The following is a 25,038-nucleotide window of genomic DNA, read 5'->3' as shown; positions in this document are numbered from 1 at the left end:
CCCCTCCCAGCAGACCGAGCCCAGGCTGGCTCCGCTCCGCTCCGCGTACTGAGAAGAAGCAGACCCCACGAGTGGTTTCCTCACGCGTGCTGTGACGCAGGTCCTGCAGCTCCTGACAGCCGGAGCATCTGCAGGGCTCACCTCGGCAGCGCCTCTGCTTGAGCTGGCCCAAAAAAGCCGGGCTCCTGGGGGGCCGGGAAGGATGTGCCGCCGGGTGAGCGGCTGAGCCAGGCCTGGGCTTTGCCAATTACCTGCCTGTCATTACACCCGGCCCTCGGGACCGTGCAGGGTGCCCGTTACCGAGCCGCGCACGCGCTCAGGAGCTCCGTGCTCACCTGCAACTGCTGGCGCCTGCCCAGCCCCGTGCCCCGAGCGAGGTGCGGGTTGGCCCTGGCGCAGCGATGCTTCTTGGCTCGAGGTGGAAACCCGAGCGGAAGCAGCAGAGGAAGCTGCCTGTAGTTGTGCTGGAAACAACAGTGGTGGCTCACAGGCAGCGGTTAATGTCTGGGCACTGGCTCTTCTGGGCTGAGGTGGCACCTCTGGTGTCCTCCAGGAGCTGGGAGCCCCTCGCGGGAGGTCCAGGGGAGATGCGTACGTGAGGTTCTGCTCTCTCCCCTGCCAAGGCACTGACTTTCCCCCCCGTGCTGCCTGATGGGTTTGTGTGCGGGAGGTGCACTCTGGAGCGTACTGGACTGTTTTCACAGCCCAGCCCCATAAATTGGATGCATTCGTTTAAGAAGTTTGTTGGCTGGGGAGTGCGCTGGAGGCGGCGTGCACAGCCCTTGGGGGAGCTGCGCTCCAGCTGGAAATGGGAACTGCAGCTCTGCTGAACCCGAGCGTTTCTGCTTCCCATAGGGAAGGCAGGGCAGAGGGTCCCGCTAAAGGCTGGCTGCTGGGCCGGGAGCTGCGTGCAGGGTCCTTGTCCTGCTCGCCCTTTGGGCAGGGCAACTGCGAGGATGCAGCCCGAGGCCTTTTCTGGGAGGCGAGTGCCGAGGGCTGTGCTATCGCCCTTCAGAAAAGGGAGCAAGCGGTTGCAGAGACGGCGCAGTGGGTTTTGGTCCCTGTAACACTCGCTGCGTTGGTGGTGGGTTTTTGCTCACTTGTGTTGCCGGCACTGGGATTGTTCCTGCTCCCCCACGCAGGGTGGAAGGAGATGCTGATGGTCACACAAGAAGCCAGCAAGCCCCCATCCCTCGGGGGGGGGGAGCGTGTAAGGCTGGGCTGCAGCTCGGCTGGTTGAACAGCACTTTGGTGATGAGAAGGATTTGGGCTTTCTGCAGCCAGCAGAGCTGCAGCTCAGGCACGAGCAGGCAGAGTCGTGACCCTGGTGTGTGCTCCTCTTCCCCACTCCCAGCCCAGTCCTCCTTAATGGCGTCTCCGCAGACGGAAGAATTCTTCGATCTCATCGCCAGCTCCCAGAGCCGACGGCTGGATGACCAGCGTGCCAACGTGGGCAACCTGCCTGGCCTCCGGATAACGCACAACAACCTGGGGCACCTGCGCGTGGAGGGGGATGCCCAGGAGCCCGGCGACGAGTTCTTCAACATGCTCATGAAGTGTCAGGTACCGGTGTGGGGCTGAGTGCGCTGCCGAGCTGGGGCGGGGGACATGCTGGTTTCTCCCACCCAAACGCCATCCCCTGATCCCACCTGCCCTCTGGGAGGGGCCGTGGCCAGCAGTTGCCCACCCACAGCCCTGGGCACCCAGGCGGGCGCTTGTCTTTGCCTCCAGGTCCTTTTTACCCTGTACTAAGGCCCGTGCTTTGTCACCGCTCTGCAAGCGAGGGGGTGGCTGGAGAACCCACCTTCCACGCAGCGCCTGCAGCCCTGCGCTGCCTCGCTGCTCCTGCCACGCAGCGGGGTGCAGCGCTGCTGGTCCCGCTGCCCCGCGCCCCGGACGGGGAGCGCGTGCTCTGGGCACCTCTCGGGCGCTGCTCCCACCCCTGTACTTCCACAGCAGGACTGTCTTGTCAGTACTCGCTCCTGAAGGCTGTTCTCCTCCCCGTACAGTCCTCCCGGATAGACGACCAGCGCTGTGCACCGCCAGACTCCATCCCCCGCGGCCCCACCATGCCGGACGAAGACTTCTTCAGCCTCATCCAGCGCGTCCAGGCCAAGCGCATGGATGAGCAGCGGGTAGATTTGGCCTCAGCCCAGGAGGAGGCAGGAGAGGAGCAGCAGAGGCCCAGTTCCAGCTAAAAACTGGGGTTTGCCTTGGGGGGGTTGTTTTGGTTTAATTTTGTTTTTGAAAAAGAAAGTGTAGGTGGTTTCAAACCTGAGCACTCCTGCGCTACCACAGACTTCTCCCGGGAGCTGCACCTCCGTTGCGTTGCACCTGGCTGCTCTGACGGGGGACGGTTTTTAAACACGGGGTTTTTTTAGGATGCACGGCCACTGTAACACCGGGCACAGCCTGAGGGAAGACGACTTTGGCAGCCCCTTTGCTTATCACCTAAAAATCCAGGAACTTGTGCTGTCAGCCAAAGGAGGAGCCCAGAGTGGGTAGTTAACTCCAGCCTTGATGTTTTATTTCCACAACACTTAATTTAATGGGGGAAGGGAAGAGCACCTTTTCTATTTTGAAGTCCTCCTGTCTTGCCTGCATCACGAGGTGACACCAATTGCTCTGGATCCTTCCCTGGATCATCTTGCTCAGCTTTGTTCTTTCTATAGGAGGAAATGAGCCCAAGTCAGAGGCCGCACCGGTCCTTTTAAACCTCACCCCTGCCCCAGCTGCAACCATGGTCCCCCACACCCCTCCAAGTTTATTTTAGGTTTGCTGAGGACTCTGCAGGGAGCCCTGCGACACCCCCTCTGCTTCCCCAGCCGCAGGCCTGCGCAGAGCTGTACCGGGACCTCCTGAGCAGGGGCGAAGCCTTGCTCGCCCTGAGCTTTAGTGGGGTTTGGTTACCTCTGGGGAAGAGCTGTGCAGCCCCAACTGTGGGCCCGAGACAGGGGCCCGTGCCTGGGGAGGGAGGAGGGAAGTTCTCTCTGCCCATCTGCCCAGCGCAAGGCGAACTCTGGTAACTCATTGCTTCGGGTGCCGCTGAGGCAGAAGTCTCGTGCGGGACTGTCCTGGCCACAGGTGAGCATGCCCCAGGCAGAAGCCTGCATTCGGCCATGACCTGCTTCAAGAGCCAGCAAAGCATTCTGGCCACGGCTTCTCAGGAGAGCAAGCAGAACCGTCGCCTCCTCCCTTTTGTGTCCAATGGCAGTTGGGGCTAATAGCCCTCCCCTCCCCTTGTTTCTCCCCAAACCAGTGCTGAGCTTCTCCCTGTCCCCAGCAGAGCTGTTCTTGGCAAGGCAATTCCTGTTTTTCCCACTCTGTCTCCAAGAAATGGAGCCTCACGAGAGCTCCAGACTGGGGTGCTGGCTGGGAAGTCACTTCCACCCCCAACGCAAGCGCGGGGGTCTACACTGACTTTCGTTCCTTCCCCTTTTGGAACCATTGGCAGAGCAAGCCCAGGGAGGAAGGGAGCAGGGATCTTAACTTCAGGAGGTGGAGTATTTTTTCCTTTCCTTGACCAGATAGGCAATCTTGGGACTTCGGAAACTCCAATAATGAGTTCTGCCAAAACAGATACGTTCCTGTAGAGAACAAATCAGCACTTTCTATTTTGAAATGCATTTGATGGAAACATTTCCAACCAGCAGTTAGACCAGTGATGCTGCTCATCAGGCATCTCACCTGCCTGCACTGACCACGTGGAGGGGTAGCCGCATTTTTACCTGCTACCAGGGAGCACTCACCTGCTACGCTGCTGCACGGACTGCTTGGCCGCGGCTCGGCCGCCTTCCCGGGGCTGCTCAGAGCTCTGGAGAAGGGCAAGGAGGGCCCGCCCAGCCACCTACCTACGGCCCCAGCTTGCATTTCTACAGAGGAGGAAAATTGATGATGACTTGACCAGCTGCAGGCTCGGGCTTGTGCAGCTCTCAGCCAGGTGGTGAACTGGAACCTGACCGTTAAGCTTTCAGAGGTGTTAATTATTTGCCATATACTTGAATGTATGAGCTTATTTATTTTTTACATGTGCATTTGCTAATGTCATTTTAATGGGGAATTTCCAACCCACAGGTACTTTTTTTTCTAAAAAAAATAATCTGCCAAATGAATTAATATATTAGAAATGACTACAGCTCAAGGGGAAGGGGTGGGGGGGAGGGGGCAGGGGGTGGGGGTTGTGCTTAATAAATATTTGTGTCTAAGCTTCAGTGACGAAAGTTCATTTCCATTATTTCTTGGCCAGCCTGCTTGCTTTGCCGACAGCAGCGCTAATCCTGGCCCTTTGGAACGGGGTTGGGAGTGGGTGGTGGTCTCTCGCGGCAGCCACCACCACGTGTAAGTGTTGAGAAAAGGGCGTACGCGCCCACCTACGCCTCCCTGTACATGAAGAGCACGCAGGTCTCGCAGCAGCCCCCATCCCCGGGTCTGCCTGCCTTAAACGCACAGCATCTATCTGACTGCGTGGCTGCAGAGGGAGACACAAAGCCTGCAGCGTTCCCTGCCTGGAGCGGCATTCCCTGCCCGGAGCAACGGCCCAAGCCCAGCAGTTACCAGGACGCCAGGGCAGACAAACAGCCCTGCAGTGGCCCAGAAAAGACCGGCTTTTCTCAGGCAGCTTGAGCCCTCCTCTAGGGACGTGGCCGAGCCTTTCCTTTCAGGCCCTGCCTGGGGGCTCCGGCTCAGCCCTGTCTCGGTGCCTTGTCGGCGCCTGGCCCGAACGCCGTGTCTTGTTTCCCCGGCAGCAGCTACCAGAGGGAAAGGGCAGCGAGCGCTGCGCGAAGCCCTGGCATCAACCCTTAGTGAAGGTACTCACAAAGCAGCGGGCAGCAGTGCTAGCTCATTCCAACGCAGCAGGCGCGAGCAGGCCATTAGACTTCGCTAGAAAGCGGGCCTGAGAGCAGCAGATTTTGGATCCTGAGCCCTGTGAGGATAAAGCCAAGTCACAGCTGGGCTTCCCACGCCTGGCTAACTTGTGCTGGCCGCTGCCAGTCCTGATCAAAGATTAATGAAGAGCCACCAGCTCGTTCTCAGCAGGCATTCTCATGCCTCTCAGTGCCCGGACATAAGAAGCTCTGTGCTAGAAGTCTCTGTGTGTGACTTGGGGACAGAACCCTGCCCCCAGATATGCAAAGGACAGAGGCTTAGATTCCCAGGAACAGGTGAACTCCCTGAGAGTGAGTAACAGGGCCTCACCTGCGGTTTCTCTCTCTGTCCTTGGCCACTGGGGAAGGGAGCACTTGCTCTCCAGTAAATATTCTCTCTCTCAGAGCACCTACCAAAGAGAAATTGAGCCCCTGTGAGCAGGAGGCAATGGCTGTCACTGAACTGCCAGAGCAGCGCTGCTTGGTAACCTGCTGTACCCTGCCACAGCAGAGCGCACCAGTGTCCAGTGCCAGCCCTGCCCTCTCCCACGCTGCCAAGCCACCCAGGCCAGCAGAGCTTTGTCCCACGTAGGGAAGAGCTCTCCGATGCTGACACCCGCCGGATAGCCACAGGATTGCTGGGGCCTGTGCAGGTGGACCGACACGCTGTTTGGCTTTGGACTGCGGAGCACTGCTGCAGCAGCTGTAAAGCATGAGTTAGTTGCTACAGTGCAGGGTGCTGTCCCTGGTGCAGGTCTGGAGGTGAAGAGGAAGTTTAAAAAAAAAAAAACACACAAACCAAAAACCAGCAGAAACACAAGATACTGATCTCTCCTCCTCAGCTGTACACATGCCCTGAGAGCCACTTGCCAGACAGGGCTAATGTCAGGCCTGTGGGGATTTTTGTATTGCTCATCGGCCAAGTCACGTCAGGGCTGAGTGTCCGCACTTACCTCAACCCGTCCCCAGCGCCTCACGCTGTTACTGCTCCAGCCGGCATCAATCTTCATCTGGCTGGAAAGGCTCTCAGCCTGCAGGAAGGGATGCGCTGGCCCGGCGCACCCAGGCACTGTAAATTTCAGTCTGGAGTCGGACAGCTTTCGGCAGCTCTCCATAGGGATCTCCTGGGACCCCGCTAGGCCAGGACACAGCTGTGGGCTGTTAACTCCTGCACGGCTTTGCGGTACAGCAGGGCCATCCCTACACTGAATATCCCAGCCCAGGGACACAGCGTAGACACCCGCACACAGGGTTTTGAGCGGAGGGCTCGCTTACCCTCGCCGCGTGCCTCCGCCTACGCTACAGCAGGACCTGGAGGCCCAGAACCCACCGATGTTAAACCCTATGCAAGCAGCACAAAGCGGCGATTCGTTTCACAGCCCCCAGTGCCTGTCCTCACTGCCTGCACTGACGCTACAGGAAAAGAAACATACCTGCCCGGTCGCTGCTTCGGCAAGGCAGGCAAATCCGCCGGAGAGGCTCCTCGGTACAGCCGAGCCCTCCGCAGCACGGCCAAGCGTGGCAGCGGGATTTGGCTCTGCCATCTTGGCGGGAGGCAGTGGGAGGCACGGTCCCGCGCAGCACGCACAACGCATCTATGCACGATGGTAGCAAAAAGCAGCAGAGGGTTATGTCAGGTAGCCCCCCCACCCCAACTAATGAGCCTCTGCACCCCCAGGCTCCCTCCTGTTTGGGCCTGCGCAAAGGCCCTCCCGCAGCACGCCCCGTCACCCCTGGCCTCCCAGCCCCGCAGGGCCCCCGTCGCAACCACCTTTACCAAACACCACTGCCCTTCTGCTGGGCGTGGGCCAGGACACCAGGAACCCCCGCAGCTAACGGACCCGACCCGTCCAGAGTCCCACACTGGCCAGATTGACTCTGGAATTTGACTGCACTACAAAAGGAGGCTTTGCTCAAAGAGGCAGAAAACAAGCAGCGAAGTATTTGTCATTTTGCCGAAAAGCTCTCACGGGACAGGATTCAGGAAAAGAATCCGTCCCTTAACAGCCACAGTGAAATGCTTCAAGGAATGTGCAAACAGCTTTGTGTTTGCTGCCCATCCTGTGAATGCTGCTTTGCCCCCCCTTGAAATCGCCTCCTCTGTGCCGCAAAGACTCACCCTGGTCGGCTGCACCTTCAGTCGCTCTCTGCTCTGCCACACCAGGCCCTCACGGCACTCTTTTCCCACCCTGACACACCTCCAGCTCAGAGGAAAGGCTGCTTCTCCCCGCTCCCTCGTCTGGCTAACGCAAGGTCTGCTGGGCCCCTCCTAGGCGAAGCGTGCTCACCTCTGTCCTCTTTCAAGAGCAGCCCCGCTTCCCTGTGAGACAACATTTTACAGAAAAACCCGCTTCAAAAGAGAGCACAAAACTCCTTTTTGACCTGCAAGCCATTAGCAGCAAAACCTTCTGTATTATGTGCAAATTCCCTCTCGTAACCGCGACCCTCTCCCAGCAGAAAGCTGCACGCCGCACGCACCTTGCCTGCTGCGGACCTTTCACAGGCAATGGCGAGCAGCGAGCTCTCTGCGCCCCACGCCAGCGCCTCACCCTGAAGATTTGCCCACTCCCTGTAACCTGCTGCCTCCTGTTCTGGCCACGATCTTGGCCTGAACCTTCGGAGCAGCAGCAAACCCACACCACCCTCAGAGCTGGGTGCTGCAGAGCTGGGCGTGCTGTCCTGCCTCCCGAGCACCCAGTGCCAGAGGACGCCGGGCCAAGGAAACACTAAAATCTAGTAAGAGCCAACACGGACAGACTTTGCTATGGTTTTTACTGTAACGCAGCAAAAACTAGCACCACCTTTCTGTAGCCAGGGCACAGTCACAGGTAAGAAAGGTAAGGAAAACAGTATAAAACCGTCAGGTTGTAAATGAACTGTTTCCGAGGCAACGCGGATCCCGCAACAGCTGCTCTGTTCCACCCCAAGGGCATTAGTGCGATGGAAGCAGAATGTGGATTTTTCAGGTAAAAGGCAATAAAATAACCGCTCTTCGGCAGCGTGCTAATACACGCCAGCAACTCACAACAGGGTGAGCACGCAGCAACGTTCCAAGATGCAAGACTCCTCTGTCTTAATTAATACGTGGATCACTCCAGCATCTAGTCGGCTCAGGGCACGCTGTATTTCACCAGGATCTGAACACGCACGAGCCGGCTGACGGATGGACTTCCTGCCCCTCAACGCTGTTTCATCACCCTGAACTTACAACAGCAAAACAGGACTACTTTCCTGTCGCTCCGATCCATGCTTATAACGCAACATGTATAAAATCACTAAAATTTAATTCAAATGAGGTAAACTCATTAATACACGCAATGCCCTCACTGAATACTTGGCTGATTAAGGACCACGAGTGCCTGGACATGCTCGGCTGAAAGAACTGGGTCTGTTCAGCCCGCAGACACAAAGGCTGAGGGGGATTTTACTGCTCTCTGTACCTCGTGGCCGTGAGGGCGTCGAGAACAGAGAGCCGGGCTCTCTGCAGAAGCGCACGGTGTTTGGAAAGAAGGTAATAAGCGCAAGCTGAAACATGGGGAATTTCAGTTAGGTATTGGGTCTTTTTTTCACTGTGGGATCGGTCAAATACCAGAACAGGGGTCCAAAGAGGTTGTGGGATCTCCATCCTCAGAGGTATTCAAGACAAGACCCCGAGCATCCTCCTCTGAACAAGGGGCTTGGACTAGAAACCTCCTGAGGTCTCTTCCAACCTGAATTATTCTTTGATTGCCAGTGTAAAACCGTAAGAAAGCTTCGCTGTACTTCAGGCTAATGCAGCTCAAGGGAAGTTAAACTTTCACACAGACGGAGGAAGTAAGCCCTAACAAAGTGCAATACGATCACCTCACCGCCTGATTCATCGCTACCTGAGTGTTACATGCTGGTAAACACCTACATTTTTCATTTATTAATTATTATTTTTTCTTCTAACTGATCTTAACATACAGCAGTAGCGTTAATAAACACCTCAATATCTGTCAAGTAACTCTAAGACAACTTTCTAGGTGCTCCGCTTATCTCCAACATGCTTCACAAATATTAATTTTGCCTTCACGCCCATCCTCCCCTTCACCAACAAGGAAGTTGCATAACCCCAACGCTGGGGAGCCGCTCGCCGACTCATCGCCCCGAGCGGGATTCCTGAGCGCGGGGGCTGGAACCCACAAATACAGCAGACTTTCAGCCCTGATGCGAGGGGCGCAGAAGCGAAACTCTGCAAGACGGCAAGGGAAAGAACAAAAGCAGCACATGACTGCAGTAAGAGGTAGCGATCCGACCCTCCTGCAGGGTCGTTTTGGCTTTGCAAACTCACAGAGGGTCAGGCCACATCCTCCTCAGGTGGTACCAGCTGCCTCTTCTGCTCAGCTGCTGCCGTGCAACACCTGGGCCGGGCCAGGAGACATCGCTAAAGCCTCCAGCCCCAGCTGCACCTCCCTAGGCCAAAGCACACTGACAAAGAATTACTGGCTCCCTTCTCAGGAGAGAACAAAGCAGGGCTCCTGACACTGCTGAAGTACCAAGACTTGCCTAAAAGTCAGCAAAACAAGTATCAGGCAAAACAGCCACGTGCCATCTCTAAAAACGTTAGCTTGATCGAAGGCAAAGCCACGCAAGATAAAGACACACAATAGAGAAAGACCAATGCCCGAGTTTATTTTAAACACAGAAATTTCCCGCTGAAATCAGGGAATAAACGTTAAGAGTCTCTCTCGCCATCAGCAGAATGACACAAATCCTGTTCGTCAGGTCTGTCCCTTGCCGCCCGTCTCCGGGGGGGCTTCCCCGCTTTCTCCCTCCGTGGGCTGACCTTGAGACCCGGTATCTGCCGAGCTTTCCAGAAGCAGTTCCAAGGCTCCCTCACCAGCCACACGTCTCACCTTCTCCCCTTTAGCTGCCAGGATTTCCTCGATATTCCTTAACAGCGATTTGAAAACCAACAGTGACACCACAGCAAAGGCCGGACCTAAGAGTCAAGCGCAGGCTCACGCTCTCACGCTTCGCTCTCAGGATTAACACCACGCAGTGAATCACACATGAGCATTACCGTGGTATTTCTCCGTAAAGAGAAATAAGCAGATAAAAGCATGCAAACCTTCTGGGACTATTTTCATCCATTAGGATCATAATTTAGCAATTACGGCTAAACAGAAATTGTTAAAGGTATCTCAGGGAGTTAGAATTCATTGAAGTTCAGCAGCAGATGGGCCTACGCGTTTGAAACGCTTAGCCAGGGAAACTTAGCAGTCATTTGATAAAGCCTGAGGGAGAACAGAGCCCCACATGTAGTATTTCACCCGCTGGCACCAGCCACACAGCCCCTGCTGCAGCTTTACACCGTTTATTTGGATCCTAGGTAGCGACGGTCAAATTACAGAAGATGATAAAACTCGGTTTGTGTGCTTTAAGAGACCAGATGAAACAGAATTACACCCAGCAAAAACTCTGGTTTTCTTTGAACTGCATTTTAAAAGCATCAAAGAAATAACGCATCAGGCTCAGGAGGACGCAGTTACAGCTCGGCAGTCTCTTCCCTTCCGAAACAAGAGCGTGGCTGGCACACCTACCTCTTTCCTTCCAGATCCGAAAACCATCCCAGGTTATCCGCGATGACGTGGTGATTCCCGCAGCCGGGACACTTCACTATCACCACCCCGTTATGGTAGGCTAACTTGGAAATTGTTTTTGCTGATCGGGTCTGGCAGACCTACAAAGCAAACAAAATGGATTTTATGACCACGGTAACCGCAGCTTCCGGGCTTTTTAAGAGAAAAAACTTTTTATTTACCTGACTGAAAGGCTTCCTCCCCCCTCCCTCAGCTCTAACTACCGCAAGCCGGCCTGACCGCGTTACGATGCCGCGCAGCTTCGCACTAACGCGCTCCGGGGCCCGGCTCCCGGCGGAGGCCCACCCGCCGCCCCCCCGCTCAGGGGACTTCTCTCCGGGCAGCGCCGTTTACCTCAGCCCGCGGCGCCCGGCGCCGCCCCGGCCCCTCACACGCCGCCCCGGCCCACCTTGCAGGTGTACACCAGGCGGTAGTGCGTGGCCCGCGGTTGCCCCGGGGCGGCGGAGCTGCAGGCCGGGCGGCGGAGCGGCGGGGCGGGCGGGGGGCGGCGGGGCCGCCATGGCGGCGGGGCGCGGAGCAGGGCCCCCGCCAACGCCCGCGCCGCGCGCTGCATGGCGCTGGCGCAGGCGCACGGAAGGGGAGGGCGCTGAGGCGGCGGCGGCCATGTCGGGTGCGGGCGGCGGCCATGTCGGGTGCGGGAGGCGGCCATGTTGGGGGCGGGCACAGCCGCCGGCCCAGGCCGCCCCACCGGGGAACCGAGCAGCACCCTCGGCTCCTTCGGTCGGTAGAACCGGCAGCCTCCTCCCTGCACAGGCCGAGGCTGCTCCAGCTCCCTGGGGCGTCGCGCCTTTTTAATTAAAGAGCAGCTCAGCCCGGGCGTTGTCAGGCGCGGAGCGAGCACCGCACACGCAGCCTCGGGGCTTTGGGCCCTCAGCTCTGAACCCCTGTTTGTGCACCGCACGCCTCTCGCACTGCTGCGTTTCTAAGAGAGGGGGATGAGGGGACGTCGGAGCTAAGAAATACAGTCCCATTACAAACATTAACTTCTGATAAATGTTTGTTTAGATGGCTTTAAGTAGGGCGCTGAGAGAGAAATACAGAGGGCACGGCAGCCCCCAGACCAGGCCGGCGTTTCCCTCGCAGGCTGGCTCCCACTCTCAGGAGCCTTCGGTGTCGTCGCTGCCAGTGGTGTTCTCCCAGTCAGCCTCGTGCTGTCGGTTCTTCGGTACCCTTCGCATTGCTCTTTTTCTGAAAACAAGACTAGATGTTTTCATTTTTAGAAGGGGTTTTCTGCAAACAAACAGCATTTGAATGCTTTGGGGAGTTTACTGGGGAGGTTCAGTATGTATCAATCCACTTTAGTGTTTGTTTAAAAGTGACGGTTTGCTCGCACACCCAACATAAAGCTGTGACTGGTAGCAAGCATAGGGTAAAGAGAATTGGTCTAAATTGTTGAAGACATTCTTAGATTTCTTGAAGTGTGGTGTATTGTTGATGCCCGGTTGAAGAAGCCAAGAAATCCTACCCAAAGTCCTTCAATAAAAATAGTATTGTCAACAGTCAGAAGAGTCGTTTACAGTGCCATTAGGAGCACTTCTATCTAACGCTATAACTAAGGTCCCTGTTTTACAAGGTTTTCATTGGTCTCATGCTCCATAAAGGCAGTGATCAGTGAAGACAGCAAGCATTTGGGGAACAGGCCTTCGAACAAGAGCATCCGAAGAGGACAGAGGGTGGAAATCTGCTCCCATTCGCGGTCATAGGAGCTTGGTCCTGAATGTCATCAGTATGTCAGATGGACAGTGAATGTCAGATTTCACTCGCACAGGAGAAATCTATCAAATTTATTGAACTAGCAATTCTTTGGAGCCACCCCCACTACCCTGCTGTGGAACCAGCTGCGTGGTCCAGAGCGAATGCAATCATTGCTATCTTGGCTGCCTCTGGTACTAAAACAAGAGTTTCAACCAGTTCAGCTAGAAGCATGCGCCTCTGAAGTTCTGTAATGAATATATCCTCTCCATGAATCAAGCTTGGGCACAGGGGATGGCCAGAAAAGAGGAAATACATACAACAAGCTAATCAGTTAAGTCACATGGGTACGTCTAAATTAGTCCTGCTTACGAAAGTCCCAACCTTCGGTAACGCTCAAAGCAGTCCTTCATCCTCCTCCGCTCCTTTTCTGCCAGTTCCTCGTTGGCTAAGCCACACTCCTTGAACTGCAAAAAAATACAAACAGATACGAACTGGGTTCCTCCAAAGATCAGATCAATGTTAGCACCAGGTAGTGCAAACCTGCTCTGCAAAGGTGGCCGGTTTTGAGGCCGATGTACTGCATCTGGCTCTGCAGGGTGAAAGGCTGCAGACCACCCAAAGAAGCTTGGTCATTTCTCCTCTCCGGCTTATTTGTGCAATGAATCATTTTACATTTAAATGAAGGAGAAAAAACTGGGAACCTATGCCTTTAGATGACCAGAAACAGCTGTTCACTATCATAGAATCGTTTAGGTTGGAAAAGGCCTTTAAGATCATCCACTCCAATCGTTAACCTAACACTACACCATGTCCACCACTAAAACAATTAAAGGTAGAGTAATAATTAATTTCATGTTTCCTGGCTTGGTGGCTGGATTATTTTTTAATGAAAGTAAAACTAGGAATCATTAAGGTTGGAAAGGACCTCTAAGATCATCAGTCCAACCATCAACCCAACACTGCCATGCCCACTAAACCATGTCCCAGAGTGCCATGTCTGCCCGTTTTTTGAACACCTCCAGGGTGGTGACTCCACCACCTCTCTGGGCAGCCTGTTCCAATGCTTGACCACTCTTTCCATGAAGAAATTTCTCCTAATATCCAATCTAAACCTCCCCTGATGCAGCTTGAGGCCAAAACCCTCATCCAGGAAAGCAGTCTACAGTGTACAGCTAGCTTCCTGCATCTGCTTGGGCCGGCAGAATGAAGTACCTCATGTTCCTTTCTGGGCTGTCCACTATTGTCTGTGCAGGATGGTAATCCATCTGTTTCACATAATTTTACCATCTTCATTCTCTCCCATTTGTAAATTTGGGATTCTGTTTCCTGTACCGATAGTGATACTGCAGACAATTAAACTGGAAAACATCCATACCCAGAGATGAAGGCCAGAAAGTAATTAGAAGCTTCTAGGCACAGATGGAGAAATAACCACCGTACGTGTTCTGCTGTTTGGAGCTCACCCTTTTTGGAGGGTGATGTGCACAAAGTGCTCAGATTTTGGAAAAGCAGTAGCTGCTTACATGCTTCTCAAACCTGGTAAATCCATCATTAACAAGAATATTAAAAGATCACAAACCCCAGTCATAGTATAGAAGAGCCCACAAAGATTCTCTTACACTGGGTGACTTTGGAGGCAGACTGCTCTCTCGAGTGCTAAATTGCTCATTTTGTCCTTCGGGGCAATCTTCCAAGAGAAGGAGAAATCACAGCTTTAGTCATAGTTGCCATTGCAAAGTTAACTTCTCCCTCCACCAGTTCATCAAACAGCAATAGCTGTAAAGGAACAGCTGCCCAGCACTACACAGAGTCAACAGCAGAACTGAAAACAAGCCTCAAAATGTTCAGGATTCAGTCCTGTGATCAATATACAAGTCACTTCTCATTTTACTTGACCCCTGAATCTTGCTTAGCATGATGGAGTTCCCCATCAGGCTCAGAAAGAGACAGCAGCTTTCTAGTTTCTGCTTATGCAGGAGCAAACCAAACCTGCTTAGCATCATTAAAAAAAAAAATCATGTTAGAGGTCACCATGAGAAATCATGTTAATCGTTGCTTTAACCATAATTTGTCCCTGGTCCCCAACAATTAAGTTGTGCCCATCAAGGCACTTAATATCAGAGCATATTTTAGTGAAATGCCTTATGTAGTGATCAGGTAATGTGATACATGTTTTTGAACTGAGCGAGGTAAAATAATAAAAGGCTTTTTGGATCAGTGTTGTTTAGCTTTTGTGAAAAATTTCATTCATCTCAATGAATGAAATGAATGAAAAGCTCATTTCAATGAATGAAAAGCTCATTTAGACCTTCCAGGAGATCAAACGAGAACATTTCTTCTACTGTGCTAGTTTCCGTCCTTTCTCAACATGTTTTGAAAGAGAATTTCAGGTTCTTAGAGGAGCCTGTTAATTCCTTTCCATGCTGCTAAATCATTTCCACTGGGGATGCCACAGAAAGAGAACCAGTGACAGCATTAACTACGTGGTTCTGTTTTTGTGACAATAGCCTGCAACATAAAAGGGAAGAGGGGAGGGAAAAATCCCTGGAGAAAGCCACATGGTCCAGCTGAAGTAGAAGAATGTTCCATTCTCAGCTCTGCCACAAATGCAAGAGGAGTGGGGCGGGGGAGGCACCCAGGAGCTATTTCCCAAAGGCACCAGGTGATTTTTCCTGGACAAATTCAGTAGACAGATTACCTCAAAAAATAAGACTCGAGGTCCTAGGATGGTCTAATGATACCACTTTTCCCAGCTCATTCAGCTATATGAAAGGCACTTTCAGAGACAGCCTGTGGAGCTTTTTCTCTTGAAAAACCTTTACAAGCATTCACTGTTCCCAGCATGTGGGCATGTTCTCCTTTTTATAGGTGAGAAAGATGGTGGCATGGCAGAATGCCTTGATTTATGGGTACCTATTCTGAGTCATGTCAAGGAGGTCTTACTCAGAGTGCCAAGCACACCCCACAGAGAAGCATCTCTCACAGTCGCCAGTCAGACTACCTGTTCTTCACTAAAAATAAAATCCAGGAATGTCTTTTCCTGTCCCTTTGAAACACTGGGCCATCCTCTCAAGAATTCTATTCCACGTTTTTCCAAGAAAAGCCTTACTTTTAGTCGGCTGTGTATCTTCATCTAGGTGACCGTGAAGAGTAAGCTATGGGACAGAAACAAAGCAAGAACATGAGAACTGCCCCTTACTCTATCTCACACAGTAGCTAGGAAGAGATGGAGGTATGTAAGAAACAGGACATGCATAGAACCGACCTTTCCTTAGTGCATCTTGCTGTCAGCAAAACAGGGAGACTGAGCCAGAAATTACAGATCTACTCATGGATTTATCCTCCAAAGATAGATCCGGTTCCTTTGGCTTCATTTATACCTCTAGCTTCCAGACAATGTGCCAGTCACTTCCACACTGAAGTTATGAACTAAGTGAAAATTCTGTACTACAGGTGTCCCCAGGGTAAGACTTATTTTTGCTTGTTCTCCCACAAGAGACACAATTAGAAGCAACTCAAAATAATTCAATTCCCCTGACGTGCTTAGACTCAACAAATCTTCCTGACTAACGCCATAACTGTGTCCTACACTTAGAAATCTCAGGACACAGGGAGATTCTGTCACTGGTCTGTTTTGCCGCCTCTGTACTTTTTGATATCACTGAAATGAGCCTGAGCCATGGACTGAAAACTGCTTTTACTTAGGGAACTGAGCACAAGTGAGGAATTTGAAACCATCCCAGGATAAAGTAAAAGGTAAACAAGGCACCCTACTCACTTCCTGGGAATCTCTGGAGGAGGTATCGTCCAGGTCAGAGGTCTGAAATAAAACCAGTATAAATTAATCATTCCTTATGTCCTGGTTTCAGCTGGAATAGAGTTAGTTTTCTTCCTAGTAGCAGGCATAGTGCTGTGTTTTGGATTTAGTAGGAGAAGAATGTTGATAACACACTGATGTTTTAGTTGTTGCTCAGTACTGCTTATGCTAGTCAAGGACTTTTCAGCTTCCCATGCTCTGCCAGGGGCACAAGAAACTGGGAGGGGGCACAGCCAGAATAGTTGATCCAAACTGGCCAAAGGGCTATTCCATACCATGTGACGTCATGCTCAGTATAGAAACTGGGGGGGGGGGTGGCCAGGGAGCGGCGATCGCTGCTCGGGAACTGGCTGGGTATCGGTCAGCGGGTGGTGAGCAATTGCATTGTGCATCACTTGCTTTGTATATTATTATTATTATAGTGTTATTATTATCATTACTATTTTACTTTATTTCAACTATTAAACTGTTCTTATCTCAACCCAGGAGTGTTTCTCACTCTTACTCCTCCGATTCTCTCCCCTATTCCACCGGGGCATGGGGAGTGAGCGAGCGGCTGCGTGGTGCTTAGTTGCTGGCTGGGGCTAAACCACGACACCTTATAAGTGAGGAAGTGGTCGTAAGTGAAGTACTTACGTAAGTCTGGAGACTGAAAGCTCCAGAAAACAGGGAAGTGTGGACTTCCTCCCTCCTACACTCCTGTCTGACCACTTGGAGAAAGTACACAAGATGCCACATTAATTAAAAGCCCTTGTATATCTAATTTAATTCCAGAAACTTTAGTGCCCTTACACGCTGTTCCCATTTCATCCAAATGGCTCACACATGGTCTCTAAATAGAGTTCACTCTTTGGTAGTTGAGGATCCCCTCGTCATCTCTGGACATGCTTCAAACACAAACACAGAAGGCCTCAGCTTGAATCAGTCCAGCTTATCCATGCCTGGAACCAGGGTGAGGTAACAGGAAACATCACATCTTTCATTTTTCTAAACTCAGCATGTGCATGGAAATGGTTACCCACGCAGCTGGCCACTGCCTGCTGAATTCGAACTGGTTAGGTGCGAAGGCCTTGGAACAGCCACACTCTGGCCCTATACTCAGCTTCCCAACCCATCACACAGATGACAACCCTGCAGCCATACCGGTGTGGGTAGCTCCAGTTGCAACCTTTTCATCTTGGCTTCAGTAGCCAGTAACTGACTCTCCTTTTGGAAGAGCTGCAGTTGCATTTCGTCACATCGCTCCCCCAGTTCCCGAATCTGCTTGCGGTAAGCATCCCTCTCAACCAGGTTCTTGGAGTACTGCATATAGAACTGTTCTCGCGTCAGGAGTGCCTGGTATAAGGGACAACACGCATGGCATGTCACACAGCAGTACATTCAGAGTTACGGTATCTGCCCACTTCAAGCAGCGAAGCAGGGATTAGTAGCAGGTCCAAGAGGAATGTTTTATCACCTGGTCTCTTTCTGAAGCCACTTCCTCCATCTGCTGCAAGACAGCTTCAATCCGTTTTTTATACATCTGTGAGTCCTTCCTCAGAGACGTGCACTGTAGTTCAAGCATCTCTTTTTCCTCTGCGTACTGTTGAGACAAGGTCAAAAGCACCCTGCTTGTGGGAAGAGCCTGAGCTAGACTCTCACCGCTTCTGCTCTGTGCCACAGATTGCTATGGCCAGACCTCCACGCAACGTCAAAGTTCAGCCAGACTGTCTAGTTGGAACAAGGCCAACCAGAAGGTTGGTCAGCATGACTAGGAGGACTGCTAACATGATGGACTTACATGTACCTGAGCTGTCAATCATGACAAAAGCTCCCATTACCTGCCAGGCTGAAGCAGGGACTGTTAATTAACACAGACATTAACAGGCAACAGTTAATGCCGGAGACACAGAATGCTAAAATATTAGCATGCCTTTTTTCAGCAAACTATAACACAGACACTAGAGTAGAAGCAGCAAAGATTGCTGCTGAGCAGCTCCTCTGCCCCACAGGCAAGATATTGCAGGTGCTTCATCTGCCTGTCTTAGCCGCTGACCCTCAGCAGGAATTTGCAATGCATCACGTACTTTGTCTTGGAGCACCTCAGCTTGCCGCAGCTCCTTGCGAAGGCTGTAAATGGTGTTCATCAGCTCCCGGCGTTCTTCTAGTATCTGGCTACAATCATTCTCCAGCGTCTCATTGGAGAGGCTCTTCTCCAAATTCTGTTCCCTGGCAACCTGCTGGACAAAAAAAGTGAGATACAGCAACCACCTATTGACTTGGGAGAACAAGGCCACCGCCGACCCACACAATCTTCAGTGCAGCCCCATCGCTGCCCTGGCTGCTGCAAATAATTACTTCTCAGGAGTCCGTATCCAACCACCCCCACCAACCTGGAGAGTGTTCTCCAGCTCCTGATTCTTGGCCAAGAGCAACTCCTTCTCCTGCTGGATCTCCCACATCACCTCATGGCTTGGACGCTGCTCTATGGCGTGCTTCAGTTTCATCGTGTGCTTACGCTCCAGTTTGCAGTCATCCTCAGCCTTCATGAGGCTGTGCTTCAAGTGATCGATCTACAAGAAGATTCAGAGCTCATCAGTTACGAAGAGAAAACTCTGGCCTGAAAAAACAGTTCTCACTCCATTCTCCAGACAAACATGGGGCAAGTTTCTCCCCAGCTTTGTTTTCCTCAGGACGCTTGGTGCTCTGGGGACCAGAGACCTGCTTGTGTGCTAAATGGATCCACGTTGCTCTTGTGAGAGGGCCCAGTCTTGAATGAGGGGAAGACTGTTAGTTCTTCACAGCATAACTTGTAATACATGGACCTACAGGGCTGAGCTAGGGACAACCAAGACATGCCACCTGCTAGAGAAGATGCACAGAATCTCATGCTGGACTGGTCCAGACTATCTTGGGCAAAAACAATCCTGGTGCACAGCACAGCCTTCCAGGGATCAGGTAAGAAGGGGGAAGCTTTAGAAAAGGGTGACTGACCTCTAGGATCAGGTCCCGGTTCTTCATGAGGGCAGTGCTCTTCTCCTCGCTCTGTTTGGCATAGCTCATTGCCAGGTTGTAGTTCTCGTCCTTGCACTTCCGCAGCTCCTTGCTCAGGCTGTCCCTCTCCTCCTTCATCTTCTGCGCCCGCTCTTGGTGCTTGCGGAGCAGGCTGTCTCTCACCCACATCTCTCTGATCGTGTCCTCTTTGGTGTGCAGCCACATGGTGAGCTCCTGGGCCTTCCGCCGCTCCTCCTGCACGGTGCTCTGCAGCTTCATGATCTCATTCATCAGGAGCTGGCTCAGGCCGGATTCCCCAGCGGTGTCTGTTTGGTGGACAGGCATCAGCCACCACTGTCCTGTCTGCTCCCCGGACACACATACAGCACAGGTTCCTACCCACATATCACTGCAGCTCAGGATCATCACATGCCAGCACAAGCATGCAAACCCTGAAGACACGTGTGATCAAATTATCCCCGCTGTTTCCCCCCTGCTCTGTGCCTTTCTACACCACAGTGTCACTGACAGAACAGGCAGAAGGAAGAATTGACCCTTCTGCTTCCTCCTCCACCCTCCCAGGTCCAGCCTGTGTCGCCAGACAGCAGGGCCATTCTTGCCAGGACCCTTCCGAAGCACACAGGGAGCAAGCCATGGAACACTCCCGACTCTGCTCACCGAAGCTGGGGAGAGGCAAAAGCAGAGGTGATTCCTCCCTTCACTTGCACAGCAATACCAAATGAAGAACTGTTTGTTCAGAACACAAACCTTACCTATAATCATAGAGAAAACCCTGCTGGGCTCCTTGCCAGTTATTTTCTTATATAGTTGTGGGTAATAAAGCTCAAGACTCTCCATAAACGCCTCAAAGCCCTTGTGTCCTGTTCGCTGAAGAATATCAAGAAGAACACCTGAAATAATAGCAACAGGATGTTCTATTCGTTTATTTATCTCTTTACCTATTTCTAATGTAACAAAAAAATTGCTCCACTTTCTCCACATGCAGATTGAAGTCCCTGGGATCAAATCCCCCAGCCAATCCTAAACCAATTGCCCAGTAACTACACAGAAGGATTTTAACTGTGAAGGAACAGTTAAAACTTAGCCCTTGTACCTAGCTCCTACTACAGTGGGTGCAAAAAGCAGATCTCAGAAGAGCCCTTTATGTTATTCTGCTGATAATTACAGAAAAGCTAAGTTAAAACAAAGCACCACAACAGTTTCTGCAGCTCAGAGCTCCACTTCCAAATACCAGAGGCAAATAATGGAAAAAATGGCCACTAGTGTAAGAATGCTGTGCGTAACTAGAGAGGTAGCAGGGACAAGCCCAAGACGGCCTGGACCAAAAAGACTTTGAGCTCAGTTCCCTGCTTTGTCTAGAAATACTCTATGAAATCCAGCCCAGGGGGCTTCTTTTCTGTGTTTTGCAGTTTTCCAATCTGGAAAACAGGGAAAATAATTTTTTTTCAATGACCCTCAGTAATTTATCAATAAGAGTTAATCCAATCCAAAGGATGTACTAATAGCATAATGAATTCTGTCATTCTCTCTGGTTGGAACAAGACCAGGACTGTATAGAACAGTCACAAAGAATTTATTTAATGTGCTGCCAGTGTTCCCTCAAACACCGGAAGATAGGAACGAGAGACAATACATGCTGCATTAATGTTGGAAATCTCCCCCTGCAAAATTGTTACACAAGAATACCCTTGTGGGTCAAACCAAAGCAACTCCCTCCCTTATGCTAATCTAGAGACCCAGAACACCGAAAGGCCGCACACCCTCTGTGTTCCCGTTACCCTTACAACAGCTCGGGAATGCATTGATAGAGCCATGTCCATTCCTCCTCTCCCCACAATGATGTGCTGGAGAAGGGGAGGGGAAAGGGGCTGCTTAGCAGTGCCTGCAATGTTTGCGTCTAAGCACAGGCAGGTAGTGACCTAGAAGCAATGCGTTCCTGCAGGCCCAGTCCGTTAGCACTCTGTTCCAATCTGCTCCCAAGAGTCGACAGAGCACGGGAGCATCCACGGAGCCAAAGGCTGCACTTCACCCACCTGCCTTCCGTTTGCGCATGACCAGGCTGGGGTCATTAAGAACTTGTTCCTCATCATCATGGCTGATCACTTTGCACTGGCGAAGATAGGGTGTTATACGGGAAGGATCTATCACAGAGATCAGCTTCACACGGAAGTTCTCCAGATTATTCCAACACGTCTCATCGCTATCTTCTTCCAGCATGTTGGTGATGAGTGAGAAGTATTAGTAAGCAGTGTTGTCGTGTCTTGAAAAAACAAAAACAGAAAACAAACAAGCAGACTGTAAGCCTCCTAGAGTAGTTGCGGGGTGGTGGTGGTGAAACCAGGTATGTTAACAGACTGAGAAAGGAAAAGTGTCTTTTAGATACAGGAACGCCTTTCCCACGTGGTCTTTAACTCAGCGCCTGAAAATCACCTGCAGAACACGGTGATGCACTACAGTCATACCTGAAAGAACAGTGCAGTACCAGACTGGAGATATCAGCAGCCACGAGGCTAGCACCAATGCTGCTGGCACATACGTGAAATTCTAGCGTGAAATTCTAAGAAAATGGAAGTCACCAAAGCTTGATGATCTCCCTCCAACCAGCTGAACATCTCCCAGATCTCACTGCAAGAGGAAAGTGAAACTATTTAGCAACAGGTCCACTGGCAATAGGCAAATCATTGAGAGCCCCATGAATAGAGGAAAATCCAGCTAACTCTAGAGTCCCAACAGCGTACCCCAAGAAAGTGCTGTCAAATCTCACTGACTTCACCAGGGGTTCTCCAGATGCTCAGCTATCCTTAGTATTAATTAATCCCCATAAGCAATACAAAAAGGGTGGGACACAACACAGGATAAGCTGATGGCAAACAGCAACTTTCCAATTTGAAAGTAAGCATCAGATGAAGAAGTGAAAACATCTTTAAAGCTCTCCTAATTAGCTGCTGCCTCTGCTTTATGAACAGTTCACACTCTTCCTTCTCAGTCTCCCAGCATTCAAGAGATCCCTGTATGCTGTCTCACCACACAGTCACTAAATCCAACACCAACAAAAGCCTCTGTGAAAACCCCCAATGGCAATAGCCTTAACTGCGTTCAGCTGTAATCATACAAAAGCTGTTGTTTCTGCATGCTGTGCGTTATCCATGTGCAAAGGGGAACACACAGCTGTATACGATTTTCCCTGTAAGCACAGAGGTGCAAATCATGCACCAGGGAAACCATGAGATCAGCTGCCTCTCACACCCACCTCACAGATTCCACCTGTGCTGCTTCAGCAATTTATGCTCACAAACACCACCTGTGTGACTAACACACAGACACACCGAGAGGCCACGGAAGCATTCATGTTGATGAAGAGCGCTTCTCTGTGTGTGTTTAGTGGGAGCTTGCTGCAGTGCTCCCCTGCAGCAGCTGTACTCTGAGGTTACTAGTTACCTGCTTCCTGACAAGAGCCTGCTATTAACCACAGGGTCAGAAAAACTACTTCTCAGTCTGGAAGTGTGCAGGTAAACAGATGCAGAAACCCCAACACTTCTACCCCCAGGCTGCTTTGCCTTTCAAATAAGGAACTGGCCTTATTTTTATTTCTTTGCCCCTTTGTAGTCAGACTGTTCCATAATGAGTACCTTCTGAAATCCCAGTCTTTAATTACTACGTTAATATCACATGTATGAGTTGACTGCAGTAGCTATTGTCATTTCCAGTGGCTCAGGAAGGCTGTGAGAAACCTCAGTATTCACATTTTTAGTCATCTTGTTAGGGAGCAGGGAGGGTGGGAACAGAGTTCTGACCATGAGCAGCTATACAGGGGCTGGGATTTCACACACATCTTACTGCATCTCTCTCCAAGGTCATCTCAAACCTTCATTGTTTTTCTGCTCCAGCACAGAGAAAGACTCCAAACATCTTCAGCACATACTTGTTACACATCACATTGTCAGTTAACTTTAATGAGCTGGACTGACATAGAACTAACTAGTCATTACTTATCATGGAGAAAACACTCCGCGCTCTGCCTGACATCAAACCAGCCCCAGAAGATTACAAAAAATGCATTTCCTTGTTGATAAACACCACATCCTTACCTCAGAGCTGTAAAAGAAAAGATTTTTCCCTGTTAATATAAACCATTCTGCATTACATGGACCAACCTGAGTCTGTGCAGTCAAAAGCCTCGTTTCCTCTCCTGATCTAGCAACACTCATCTGTGTCCTGTCTCTGGGAAAACTTGCCTTGGATGCAGCTTTTCTTTATATTCTGGCTAGAGCAAAGATCATTCCAGGAGCAAAACTGGTTTCAGAAAAGAGAAAAGGGGAAACTACTCAGCTGTACTCTGAGACAGGAAGGGGAAGGACAAGAAAAAACAACAAAAAAAGATATTAAAAAAAAAAAAAAGGGGGAAGCCAGAATGGGTGATGGGGCATAATAAAAACGCTAGTCGCATCGCAAGTCAGCAGCATTACATATGCAGTGATTTTAGACTCATTCTGGCTTTATTTTCCAATCTGTACCACTAAAGTACCAGCTAGGGTCCGGAAAGTTTCTTTGTGTAGTGGTCAGTAAGACTAAGAAGAGTGAAGGTCACAGGCATAGGTCTGTCCAGGTGATTTCAGGGGACAAAACAAGCCACAGAGTTAGAAGAAAGCAGCTCTTCAAATGGCCTTTCAGCTGTTAACATCTTTATACAGGAAAGCAGGTGGCAGCAAGAACTCTCTCTTGGTTTAGAGTTCAGCTAAAAAGGATGATTTCTATAATGATGCCTCTAATTTTGGATGTCCTTAAGCTTCAAGCACAATTATGACAACTCAGTATTTTGAGGGAAAGGGAGTCAAGTCTTGGCAAAGCAAGGGAGATAACCCACGATTCCCAAATTACAGGCTGTGACTCTAACAGTAATTAAAGGAGCAGCACAGCAAGCAGCATTGTGATGATGTTAAGCATCAACATCATACCTTTGACTGCCTCCCTGCCTTCCCACAGTCCTAGAACTGTAGCTGCAACAAGAACTCACTAACGGTCTCTTTTAAAAAAGTCTTGAGAACATACACGCTCTGATACCATGGCAGCATGACACATTTTCCCATTAGCTTCCCACTCTACTCTTTGTTCTGCTTTCTACGTTTTTGGAGAGTTTCTCCATGTTATCATTAGGAGTGGGGCAGAGATGCTCAGAGATTCTTTAAGCTTGTGCTTCTTGTTAGGCATTAAATTAGCCTTACACTAAAAAAAGATACAGTACCTCTATTAGCTGTACCCTTGCTGAAGGTAATCAGAATGTCTGCTAATTGACCAATTGAGCCTCGGGAGTTTTTGTTCTATAGTAACAGATCAGTTTAATCATGAAAAAGAACAAAGACAGCTTCCTCTTATAGTTATACGAAGTTTTTCCACAAGCAGTAAGATTACAAGGGCATCTCTTGAGCAGCATTTGCGAAGGACAGCAGTCATTTAGAGCACAGATCACATTTACTACCAGTGCCTCACAGTAACAACCCTGTGGTGAATATCACACAGAACTGTATGGCAGAGCTTCTACCACATCTGAATTTCTTGGAAAAATGTTATCTGTACTGGCTTATAGAAAATAGAGTACACTGCAAGAGGAAAGCCATTTCAGAATCATTCCTTTTGCTCCATAATGTCTTGACACCCAGTTACAGCAACATTGGTACCCACTGTCCCCCTGACCCCAGCTCTGCCTAAAGGGACCCTCGTAGAAGAGTTGCAACTCACAGCGCTCTAAACTCACCACTACTCTCTCGGGAAGCTTAGCCAGCGCAGTGGAATGAAGCTTTCTGCAGCACTTTCCCACTAGATTTTATCAGCTTTGACTCAGCTAGTTTTGCACCTCACTGTAAGACAGAAATTGATGTTTTATGAATGAAGAAGCAAGTTTTTAAGTGATTTGCTTATGTCTGTATGGGGCAGGCTGTGGAAGAATCAAGAAAGAATCCAAGCCTCATTCAATCCTGCAGTTTCAGCCACATGCATATTCATTTTCCATATTCTCCCTGGTTTTCATGCAGCTTGCAAACTTCAT

General features: G+C 50.8%; 3 protein-coding genes across 8 annotated transcripts in view; 1 reads left to right on the top strand and 2 right to left on the bottom strand.

Annotated features, from left to right (window-relative positions):
- GPSM1 (G protein signaling modulator 1) overlaps positions 1 to 2,198 on the top strand; it is a 55,166-nt gene extending 52,968 nt beyond the window's left edge. Inside the window, exons 12-13 of the mRNA XM_075716549.1 lie at positions 1,355 to 1,563; positions 2,010 to 2,198. Of these exons, the coding sequence (XP_075572664.1) occupies positions 1,355 to 1,563; positions 2,010 to 2,198 (398 nt within the window). The remainder of the gene's footprint in view (positions 1 to 1,354; positions 1,564 to 2,009) is intronic.
- Positions 2,199 to 9,497: 7,299 nt separating this feature from the next.
- On the bottom strand, positions 9,498 to 11,116 carry DNLZ (DNL-type zinc finger). The gene is given in 4 exon segments (XM_075716991.1): positions 9,498 to 9,779; positions 10,430 to 10,569; positions 10,878 to 11,057; positions 11,060 to 11,116. Coding segments are annotated over 4 exon segments (549 nt in total). The 3' UTR covers positions 9,498 to 9,607.
- Positions 11,117 to 11,440: 324 nt separating this feature from the next.
- Positions 11,441 to 21,528, bottom strand: CARD9 (caspase recruitment domain family member 9). 6 transcript variants are annotated; one of them, XM_075716984.1, is made up of 13 exons: positions 21,458 to 21,528; positions 21,029 to 21,255; positions 19,748 to 19,885; positions 18,975 to 19,300; positions 18,374 to 18,553; positions 18,068 to 18,220; positions 17,458 to 17,583; positions 17,145 to 17,336; positions 15,963 to 16,004; positions 15,294 to 15,339; positions 13,804 to 13,871; positions 12,566 to 12,648; positions 11,441 to 11,677 (listed from the first exon to the last, which is right to left on the bottom strand). In XM_075716984.1, the coding sequence occupies exons 2-13, from the start codon at positions 21,210 to 21,212 to the stop codon at positions 11,587 to 11,589; spliced, it is 1,629 nt and encodes a 542-aa protein (XP_075573099.1). In that variant the 5' UTR covers positions 21,213 to 21,255; positions 21,458 to 21,528; the 3' UTR covers positions 11,441 to 11,586. The 6 variants fall into 6 exon arrangements, with proteins under 6 accessions (XP_075573099.1, XP_075573100.1, XP_075573102.1 ...); XM_075716985.1 differs by having other exon boundaries at positions 18,068 to 18,217; XM_075716987.1 differs by lacking the exon at positions 19,748 to 19,885.
- Positions 21,529 to 25,038: the final 3,510 nt, after the last annotated feature.

The sequence above is a fragment of the Pelecanus crispus genome, chromosome 9 (genome assembly GCF_030463565.1).
Source record: "Pelecanus crispus isolate bPelCri1 chromosome 9, bPelCri1.pri, whole genome shotgun sequence".
Lineage (NCBI taxonomy): Eukaryota > Metazoa > Chordata > Aves > Pelecaniformes > Pelecanidae > Pelecanus > Pelecanus crispus.
Note: the sequence above shows the minus strand (reverse complement) of the source record. Positions and strands in the feature narration are given on the sequence as shown.